The 11,186-nt window shown below is 29.6% G+C and overlaps 1 protein-coding gene across 3 annotated transcripts in view; it reads right to left on the reverse strand.

Annotated features, from left to right (window-relative positions):
* Positions 1-814: 814 nt before the first annotated feature.
* LOC107446312 (beta-alanine transporter-like) overlaps positions 815-11,186 on the reverse strand; it is a 153,058-nt gene continuing 142,686 nt past the window's right edge. For 2 of the 3 annotated variants that reach the window (XM_071179490.1, XM_043042739.2), the window contains exons 9-11: positions 9,962-10,158; positions 8,164-8,220; positions 815-3,522 (exon numbers count right to left, since the gene is read on the reverse strand). In XM_071179490.1, coding sequence (XP_071035591.1) covers positions 3,396-3,522; positions 8,164-8,220; positions 9,962-10,158 — 381 coding nt within the window. In that variant the 3' untranslated portion in view covers positions 815-3,395. The remainder of the gene's footprint in view (positions 3,523-8,163; positions 8,221-9,961; positions 10,159-11,186) is intronic. The other variant, XR_011636552.1, reaches the window with a different exon arrangement.

Here is an 11,186-nt window from a genome sequence, read left to right on the forward strand (position 1 = left end):
ACTACCAGCGATATCGCTTTGAAATTTTTTTGGGGATATTTGAGATTATATTAGTCGTATGCTATGATAGTGTTTCCACGTTAACAGGAAAACTTTTTGAGTCATGAAAGATTTTTGATGAAACTTTTTTTTTAAAAAATTAGAAGATCTCAGTTCATATTTTTTTTTTTTTAAATTCTGCCAAAGATATGAATTAATTGTTATCACATTGTAAACATGTATGTGTAAATATTCTGTGAAAAAGGAAACTGAAGCAATATCTTGATTAGATGATGAGAAAAGGTACATCTAAAAAAGTCAGTTTCAGCGTTATTGGTATATGACCTACAGACTCTCCTTAAAATTTATTCAGTCTAGAGGTAATCGAACAATATGAAATTCTCTTAAATCAACACCAGTATACAATTTAAACAAAATATCTCAAAATAATAATACTTTAAATAAACTAACGATTACACATCAAAAAATAAAAAACCACGTTATAAATCCTACATTTTCATACACAAATTCACCATTCTTTACATATTTTTTACACAACTGTATATATATTTATCAATATATTATTTCACAATTCTTTATAACACACAACAATAATAAAACAGATTTTTTCACAAGTACAACTTAATATTTGAATTAGGAGGATGCATAAAATATTTAATTTTTACAAACAGATACCACTTTGTTATTTTCATGATATTTATTTAAATTTTAACTAACCCTTTCTTAAATACTGTTGTTTCTGTGAAGTGCAGTTTTAATAGATGTTCATGAATTACTTTTGTGTTTTGAAGAAGAAAAAACTATTTGAAGGCAATTTATTTTTAATTATTTTTTTTTCATTGTAAATTTCTTTGGTCTAGCAAGGCAAACCTTGTGAAGATAAGTCATTTGCTAGTAGACAATATTAAGGGGGGGGGGGTAGTGTTTGTTATTTACAAACCTCAACGTTTTTCACCATAAGTCTAATGCATTTAAAAAAGGGTTAGGATGATAAAATCAATTACATATGTGTATGAATTATCAATACAACATTTAACATTTCTGACACAAAACAAATTGTAATTGACTTAAAATTATCAATTTACTTTTTTTTATCTTTCTTTTAAAAAACAATAGCATTATCTTTGAATAAAGTTAATATATATTTCAACTTTCCTAAATAGTTTACAACATTTCACATATATCTTTTTATAAGTATACAGGTTATGAAATGGCAGTGTTAAGCTTATCATCTTATGAGTCAACTATCATCTTATGTTACACTCCTTTAGCTTCTCTCATAATATCAATAGAGTTGCCTCAGGTTCATTAAATCTGGCAATGTGCACATTATACTCATTTCAGGTGTTTCACAGGAGATAAACCTGTTTTTAAAAGTGCGCCTACATTTACTACCTTCTAAATACCATAAAAACATTCTTATTATATAATCGTAAAAAAAAAGAATAAAAAATATTATACGGATTTTTTTTTAAAATATCACCTAATATATAGTTATTTAAAATGAGTAAATACTATTTACGTTAATTAAAGACAATTATATCTCTATTTCTAAATTTATTTACCTTAGTAGCAATAATTTTATATGTAATATTCAATTTTATATGACAAATGTGTTGAGAATCTTAGCTGAATGATAGATTAAGGGAACGTTATCAATCAATATCTTACCGACATGGGCCCCATATAGAAATGTCAGATTCGCTGGATGCTTAATAGTTATTATTCAGTCCGTATCTGGCTTCAGATTTCTCTCATTCAGTCTAAATAGCACCTATTTTTAATTGTTTTATAATGTCTAGGATGATTGAGTCAAAATCTAGGTTTTCCAACCTAAGTCTATCGACGAATGCTCTCTTACTAACTTGATTGAACAGAATTTTTACCCTACAATCAATATTATCAATCGATATTTCGCCTGGATGGAATTGCCTGATTGATTCGATACTTAATATAAGTTTCTCAGTCCATATTTGGGTTATATGGACTTGTTCAATTCAGTCAAGATAGGACCTATGTTTGGTTGTTCGATTTTATGTAGGTCGTTGTGGCAAGATTTACGCTTTCCAATCTAGGTTTATCGTTGCATAATTTTGTCAATCGGTTGAGTCTATTTACCAAGAAAAAATTGCTCCTAAGGTAAATGATTATTTATGATGGGTTTTTAAATTGTTGATTATTTTAAGTCGTCGTCATGAAAAATGTAACATTTAAATAATTTAATAGAAAGGTATATAATTTCGATTAAAAAAACTAAACAGCAGTTTACTAAAATTAGTGATGTCTTTCATTATAAATTATAAATATTTTAATTTAGTTTGCTCTAAAAAATTATTCTCCATTCATTTTTATAATTTTTTTGGTTTATTCGATAATTGGGCAATTTTCTAAATTAAAATTTAGAGTGAGGATTACATTTCATATAGTTTCTTAAGTTTAATGTTTTGAACATTTAAGTTACAAATAATTTTATTGAAATCATAGTTGAACTAAAAATCGTAAAAAAGAATATTTGTCTAACAAATATCAGTGTTTAAAACATATCCAGAGATGTCAACTTGCTCCAGACAGCGGATAAATATTTTCGAATGGTAGTCTTTTAATGTATGTTTCTTGCTTTAGTAGATTTGATTTATAGCTATTTTACTCACCACTACTTCTGAATAATTCTACGGCTTATGTGATAACGTCTCTTAGTTACAGTATAGCCGTGTTGAGCTAAGAGCCGTGTTGATTAAAAAGATGACAAAATAGTCAAAAATCTGCAGATTTAAAATTTTTAGTTCTCTACTGTTTTTCAAAATAGTTTGTAGAATCTGGAACTGTTGTTATATCTGCACATTGACACAGTAAGCATAAACTCGATTTGAAATTACAAACCTTAATTTCATTGTTTCATTTCGTATCATTATGAAAATCTGAAATATCTGTAACTATTACATTTTGTATTGGTAACTAAAACATCGTGTATTTGTAACTGTAACATTTTGTATTTGTTAATGAAAGTAAACAAAAACTGAGTTGAGAAAGTTTGCGAAAAAAAATGACTACTGCCTGCCTCATTTCGCAAATTTTCAGTTACTGTTTTAATTTATACGAAATTTTTCCCTTACTGTATTTGCATGCAGTAAATCTCAGTTAAGGCTGGATGACAATTTTTATGAACACAATTCTACAGCATTTCTAATTAAATTTCCTAAAACTAAAAAAAAATTGCTGGAATTTCTGGTTTACGTGTTTACAACTTACGTTTTTTAGAAGTGTCCAAAATAAAAAAATGAATTTAGAATAAATGTATCTATGATTAGGCTGTATAAAAATTCCAGGTTAACTTGGCATTTGACGAAACTCGTATACTTTATTTTCTCCTTCTATGCGTATCTCCAGCGGATCTATCAAAGGACTGTTACTTTAAGTTCATCCAAGGATGTCCGTCTTTCAGTCATTTTAGGATTGCTCATGTCTGACATTGCCGATTCTCGTCCTGAGTAAGACATTTGGCTTTCTTGACATCGCAGAAGGCTTAAAAAATAAATCATATAATAATAAGTTAGAATATTATTTTTATCAAACATCAATAATAAGAATAGTTTGGTAAATAAACTCTAAAAATATTCCATCATAAGGTCACAGTGGATCAAAGCATAGAGTGTTCGCCTCTCAATGAAGGTGATCGAACCCCAACAATAATAGCTGGTCGATACACATTCTGCTACTGGCTCGCGTCGCCTACAGTGCTGACCTAAAGATATCCTCAGTGGTAGATGGATCATGGGTTAGAATCAACTTGACGTTGGACTAACAGTGGAAAGTTTTCACGTTTTTAATCCCCATATAACTCAAAGGAGGGTTAGTTCCATCAAAAACTGCTTCTCGAAAACTAGTCCGTACTGATGTCTGAGCCATGGGGTCCTTTATTTTATTGGTTTGGTTCAAAATTTCAAGGCTATGGCTCATTGTTTAATAGTGAGGAACATTTATGATCGTAAACCTAAAAAATGGGTATAAAGGGGTTACCCTTTCTTAAAAAAAGGAAGAAAAATAAATAAATAATAATTATTATAATTCTCTATCTTAGTAAAATATTTCTTCTTATCCTTTTTTTAAACTATCAGACTTTCTTGTTTTGGATTCAATTTCAGGCTTTTGATATATTTCATTTTCTAAAAATTATATTTAAAAAAAATAATTTTCTTCTTTCTTTTTCAAAAAAAAAAAATTATAATTCTCTATTATAGTCTAGAATTTTTCTTTTCTTTTCTAAATGTCCCTTTTGTTTTTCTTCAGAGTTAGAATGAGAAGTGTTTTCAGCTTCATTTTCTATTCTCTGTATAAGCCATTTATTCTTGTTGTAATTTTATGTGTTTTATGTATGTTTAACGTATGTTTTGTCTGTAGAATGCATGTTCTACTCTCGTGTGCCCTTGAATAGGGCGGGTCGATATAAGAATAAACAACATAGGCGCTAAGAAAGAGCAATAAAACGGTTGTTCTAAAAACAACAGACGAACTTAGAAATTTAAAGATAACTGGAAAAAATAAAAATTGTGCTGCGTTCAACTCTAAAAATCTGAAGAAATATTCTTATCATGATTACTAGTTACAAAACTGTTCTACTGAGGGGGCCGGTGAACTGAGAAAGCTTCCAAATAATGTTTTCCAAGTAACTACTATCAGCAACAACAGAAAAGTGCAATCTGAGAACTAATTTAACTGGTGCCTAAGCAAATATATATATTTCAACATGGAATAATGTAAAATGTGTAAAAAAATAAATAAAAGACGTACTACTATGAATGTTTTCATCTAATGATTGAATTTTCATGTTCTATGACTCAATTTTAAAGGCTCGAAGGGCTGATCACAAATATGTTAATCAATTAGTGAAGACGATATTTTAAGTTACGAAATCAGACAAAAAACGTACTTTCTCGGAATGAACATATCTTTTTTTCGACGGATTAGAATTTTTGACCTCTAAAATACATGGGGTAGAAGGAATCTTTGACATATGGTCGCAATAGTTTGGACATGAAAGCGATCTAAAGTTTGGACCCCTTAATGTTAATTTAATGTTAATGTTATTTTCGCTTCGTGTTTCGCTCCATCTCGAGAATTTTCTAAGTGAATTGAAAATTTTTTGCACACAATTATAAAGTTTGTTTCTTAAAGATAATTCCCTACAAAAAAAGAATTTTAGTGAATGTTTACTATTTTTTATTATTTTATTTAGTAATAGTCCAAAAAAATTTGAATTGAACGATATACAATTGCCTACATCACTTTGATCGAATGAACTGGGCAGCTCACATTTTCAGAAGGAATGATGACTCAAATTTAAAAAAAAATCCTGTTACACAAACCCCTAACGAACAGGAAAAGAGGTAGACCCAGGCTGAGATGGTTGGATTTAGTTGAGACTGATTTCCTTACTCTAAAGGAGAAAAACTGGCGAACAAGTGTCAAAAGTAGAGAGAAGTGGATTCGAATTCAAAAGAAGGCAATGGCCCACCCTGGGCTGTCTAGCCAGATATGATGATGACATCACTTTGAAGTGCGTAATTTTACATGGCAAAATACAAAATCGGTAAAATTGTTCCTGAGAAATCGAACTTTAAATAAGTGTAGTTTTAAAATTCAATTTCTCAGGAGCTTTTTGACTGATTTCACTCAAATGTTGTATTTTTCCAAGTAAAGTTACGTTCTTCAAAATTATGTGAAAAATTGCGTACCTTACAATTCAAAATATTTTTCAACTAATATTAAATAAAATAATTAAAAAAAAATAGTTATTTATTAAAAGTTATTTTTTGCAGGGAATTATCTTAGAATAGATGAATTTTATAATTGTGTACGAAAAACTTTCAATTCGCTCGAAAAGTTCATAAGATATGACAAAACAAGCAAAAATAAAATTAAGGGGTCCAAACTGATATTTTGGGGATCAGAAATCTGAATTCGTCGAAATTTTTTTTTTTTATCTGATTTCGTGACTTGCAATATCATTTGCCCTTATTTAATTAGCATATTTGAGATCACTTCCTCTAACCTTTAAGAGTGAGTCCTAGAACTTGAAAAACCTATCAAAAGTCATTAAGATAATCCGTTTTTTTTTATTTTATCTCACGCCCAGAAATTATTTTTTATAGTCATCAGCGCCATCTGTAAACGAACTCTAATAAGCATCAAGATCAAATATTTGTTTCTTTGTCTGTCTAAGTATCAGCGAACTATGCGTGTCAATTTCCCTTTTTCTGCGTTTTTTTAATTGTGTTGTTCATTTGAAGGTATTTTTGATTAACTATTATTAGCCATTTATAGAAGACATGATAGGATAGAACATATTGCCAACGAGTTACAATTCTTATGAATAAAACAAAATCAAAGCTAAACAAATCTGACATGCCGTAAAAAAAGAATAATTATTCTTTATTCATAAGAAAGTGTCACATGTCCATAAATTTCACGCATAGGAATAGAACACGCAATATTATTTAGAATTAATAGAGATACATATTTAGGATTATTAATCAGTCGTTTTATATTATAATTCAATTCTTCTTCTCTGATACACATTTTAGTAACTGCAAAACAAAGACTCTATAGAAACGTAGTTGAACGTCTAGCAGTAGCTACAAATGGATTGTCGTTGGATAAAATATGAAGTCTTTCAGTTAATTTTCATCCCGCACATTAGCAGGATTAATGAGGTCCCTAAAGATGTTTAAGTCATTTGCAAACTATAAGTTCCTAAAACAGCTTCTAAACAAGAAAACAAACATAGTGATCTGTAAGAAGATAAATTGTCTAAACTACTAGGCCAGACTTTAAAAGTTAAGTTAGATGAATTCATGGTATTGACAAATTATTTTTTATAAAAAGTTTATTCTTTCAGAAACATTGATGAACTTTGGGTAGTACACAAGTTCTTTTTAAAATGCAAGGAATAGCGAAAAGATGAAGTAATTACACTAATTAGGGTGCTAGAAACTAAATAAGTGACTCTAAATATGCTACATGTTAATGGCAACGAGTTAACATCATAACAAGTTATATGAAAAAAAAATTAAAATAAATTCCTACAAAGATCAACAAAGAAAAATTTTATTTTAGTTACTTTTTATAAAATAATAAAAAACATTTCCCCCCATATCGAACTAATATGAATAAATTAAATTTTATTAATGTTTAAAAAAATATGTAATTGAATTTGAGTGGATGAATGAAAAGTATTATATTAACAATTGAAAATTTGAACAAGTTATAGTTAGAGTGTAAACTAATAGTACGAAATGACAAATAGAATTCAAAATTGAAAAGTTTATTGTAAACTCTCTCTCATAATTTGCGAAGTATTTGTCCATATTATTAATGTTTATATCACTTAAGTAAGTATTAAGTTTATTAAATGTAAGTCACTTGTATTTGGAAATTGCTGGGGAATTTACCACATACTTTGCCAGTGCGACTTTCACTACATCCGTAAAGTCAGACCCGCTTTGAAGTTTAAACGAAAGAGCACGATACATATGTCAGTTATGAAGAATGTGATAAATCATCTATTACCGCGCATTTTTTGCTCTTTGGCTTAAATTCAATTTCGATAATGCCAATATAAATTCTGCACACCCTGTCACATCAGCTCATATTGTCCGTGAATTTTGTTTCTTGATATGAATTCCCATTCCCTCGTTAATGACATGAGTTCATTGGCAACTCTACATAGCGCGTGGAAATACATTTTTTCCTGATTTGCCTCTTTCGACTACTGGGGTTTTTCTTTTTTCCCTTTTTAAAAAAAAATATTTTCAACCTCCGCAACTGTGGTTTTGGTCGCATTGTTTTTCACTTGTATTTTCCATCCTTTATTGCTAATGTGTATTCTAGCAATTCTAGCAATTCAAAAGCAATTCTAGGATAAGTAATCTTAAATGTATACATATTTAACGCTTTCAACAAGTCTGTGACAAACACTAAAAAGTGACAAGCTTTAAGTTTAAACAATTGGTTTACTAAGATGTATAGACCCATGCATTCGATTTTATTTCATTGCATGCATCATTTTACTTTGTAAGTAAATTTTAAAGTAAGTTTAAGGAAAATTAAATGTAAAGCGAATAAATACTACATGCAGATGTTATTATTAAGTACATTTCTACGTACCTAAATATAGGGGATTCCGGAAATGCTGGGTTGACTTTTCCATTACCTGGATTGCTCCTAAAATATTTATTATTTATTCATCAAGCTTGGAGGTATAGTTAAAATATTTAATTTTTTTTTCATTTATACATAATATATAAATAATTATAAAATTTCCTACTTGATAATAAAAAACTAAAAATTGGACAATTATTAAGCATGAAAATTTATGATACGTGAATTAAAAAATATAAAAAAATGATTAATACATTCTGGGAATTTCATGGTCGTAATTATTCTGCGACTGCAGTTTTATTTTAAATTATCTACCAAGCAAAGATATCATTGTGTTATAAATAAAACCTTTTTTACTTGTGAATTTTCCAATTTGTAAAAAAAAAAAATACATAAAATGAATAAATATTTTTTTTTTGTCGTCTGTCTGTTTAGGCAGTGGGGGTGCAATTGTTCCTGTTTTTCAGTGGCGCCATCTATGGCCAGTAATTCGACTTCTGTCACGCCATTCACACAACTACAACCCGTTTATAGAGCGGGTCACATTCAAAAACAAAGGAGAAAGGATAGAACACACAGAAAGAGAAAGAAACATCCATGCCTTGCACGGGATTCGAACCCAGGACCTTTCTGATGCAGGGACAGTTCCTTGCCTCCTACACAGGCCGGTCGGAAAATAAATAAAGGAAATAACAGAAAACGGCTTTCGTATTCCAACGTCAAACATTTCATTGTTATAAAGTTTTTAAAGTGTTATTCTACGTATAACCAACTTACAAGGTCTTCTAAATCTGATTTGTATTCAAAAGTTTATATTCGACAGAAAGTTAAGGTTAAAACAAAGCTATTGGAGCATATTCACTTAGCCATAAAAATATCTGGTAAGCGTTTGTTAAACTCATGGGTAGGTAGGTATTTTATTTACGTTGCACTAGAACTGCGCAATGAACTGTGGCGACAGTCTGGGAAATAACCCTGAGGATGATTCGAAGAAATCTTATCTCAATACGGGAAGCTATCCTCAATTCAGAAATAGTTATAAAAGGGAAGAAACATATTTTCCAAATCTCTGTACCCATGGTTCTGCTCAGCGACCGGGCACAGGACTTTTGATTCCACAGATTTTACGAGCATGTATTTTGTATGCACTCGGTGAATTTTGTATGTACTCGGTGAATCTTGGTGGAGTCGAAGATCGAACTCCTGTCTGATTCTCTAACCACTGGACTACAACGTTCCTACGTTAAGCTTATAAATATTAAGAAACGGCATCACCGTATATCACAATATAACATAAAATTATGGATGACGGTCGATATTTAGAAAATATTGAAATGAAACCATTCATTAAAATAGTTTAAAAGACTGTCATGATTTTCATTTTTTCCCCTTTAATTTAAGTTTGTTTTATCTGTCATCTGTGGGAAATGTTTTAAACTAAAACTGGTAAATTTTAAGAAGAAGAGTTTATGTCATGCATTAAAAATTTTCGGCAAGATATTTATATATATTTTTTACTTTAACTGGTTTTTTTTCTTTCTATTACAAACTTTAAAAAATATTTTCTTTCTGGGAATTCTCATTTTTACCCTTAGTTTTAAGTGCTGCCATCTGTGGAAATATTAAAATAATATGAACTAAGAATGGGAAGCATAAAAATGATTGTCTTCCGTTAACGATTTTCACCACAATCATTTTTTTTTCTTAAAAAAAACCCTTATTGTTTTTCTGTTATAAACTATAAAAAAACAGCGAGGTTAATCTAAGGCATCCTGTATTTGGAGACAAGTTTCAAAGGGCTTACTTGTGGGGATTTTTACAGCAAGAGCAATTATGTTCGTCTGCCCAGTGATCAGCAGCGCAAGGAGGCATTATTGGCAGAACCGTTGGCTCATTCAGGAAGTTCTTGGTACGAGTTTCTGGCAGTGTCAGAGCTACCAGTCCCCCAAGTATCTGAAAAACTCCAATTAAGGCCATTGGTAAGCTGTGAAGTGTACGTCCCTACAATAAATAAAAATAAATGCAAAATTATATATACAAGATAATAATAAAAAAAATAAACGGGTTTTGTTTCATACTTGAATCACTCTATGCAAGGGAAAAAATATATTTGTTAATTTTTTCACTGGTATCACAAATTAATTAAATATATACTACTGAACAAATTTTCAAAACCAAGGTTTACTTAACATAGCCTGAACGTTTCGGAATAAAATTAGATGAATCAAAAATGTTTAGTTAAACACAGATTATATTGTAAAATATACCATTGTAAAATGTTAATTTTTAAGAGTAAAAAAAATAAAATTATTATTATCTTGTGTTTAATAACGTTGTGTTTAATCTATCTATATATATATTTCTCTTACACGGCGATAAAAAAAAGCCTCATTACAACTCTCCGAATGGCAACGCTAAAAAATCAACCAATAATTGCAGCTAAAAATGTCACATGCCAAATCTAGATTGGATGGCTCAACATATAGCGCTTCTAAAAACGGAAACTGAAATAACCAGAGTGTAAAATATTATGTGCTTATGCGCATCGTATTTTTTGTTAAATAATTTATTTATTATATATCAGTTTATAGATGGTAACGAGAAGAGTTTTGTGGTTGCTATGGTGACTAATTAGAAGGTAAATTGTTATTTTGAGTGAGTGTGAGATTTGTTTTTTGGAACTGCGATGCTGTAATTTTATTGTTTAGTTAATAAATCTTCCTTTTATATTAAACGTGATTATAGTTTCCTTAATTATTTGATTCGAAGTCCTTGGAGTTTTATTTGAGGTCAGTTTATTTTGTATTTTTTGACATGAGAGAGCATTCTCACCAAACGAGATTTCTTCCGAAATTCAATGTTTTGTTTATGCAGGGTTTTTCCATTGCAATTTCTCTTATTTAAATTTTTAATAGACTTAATTATAGCCAAAATTTTAACCTTTTTAAAGAGATATCAGTTTTAGAAATTTTATCTTAAGATTTTATACTATAGCACATTTCTAATAGGTTTAACGAATTACATGTCAT

The sequence above is a fragment of the Parasteatoda tepidariorum genome, chromosome 4 (genome assembly GCF_043381705.1).
Source record: "Parasteatoda tepidariorum isolate YZ-2023 chromosome 4, CAS_Ptep_4.0, whole genome shotgun sequence".
Taxonomy (NCBI): Eukaryota; Metazoa; Arthropoda; class Arachnida; order Araneae; family Theridiidae; genus Parasteatoda; species Parasteatoda tepidariorum.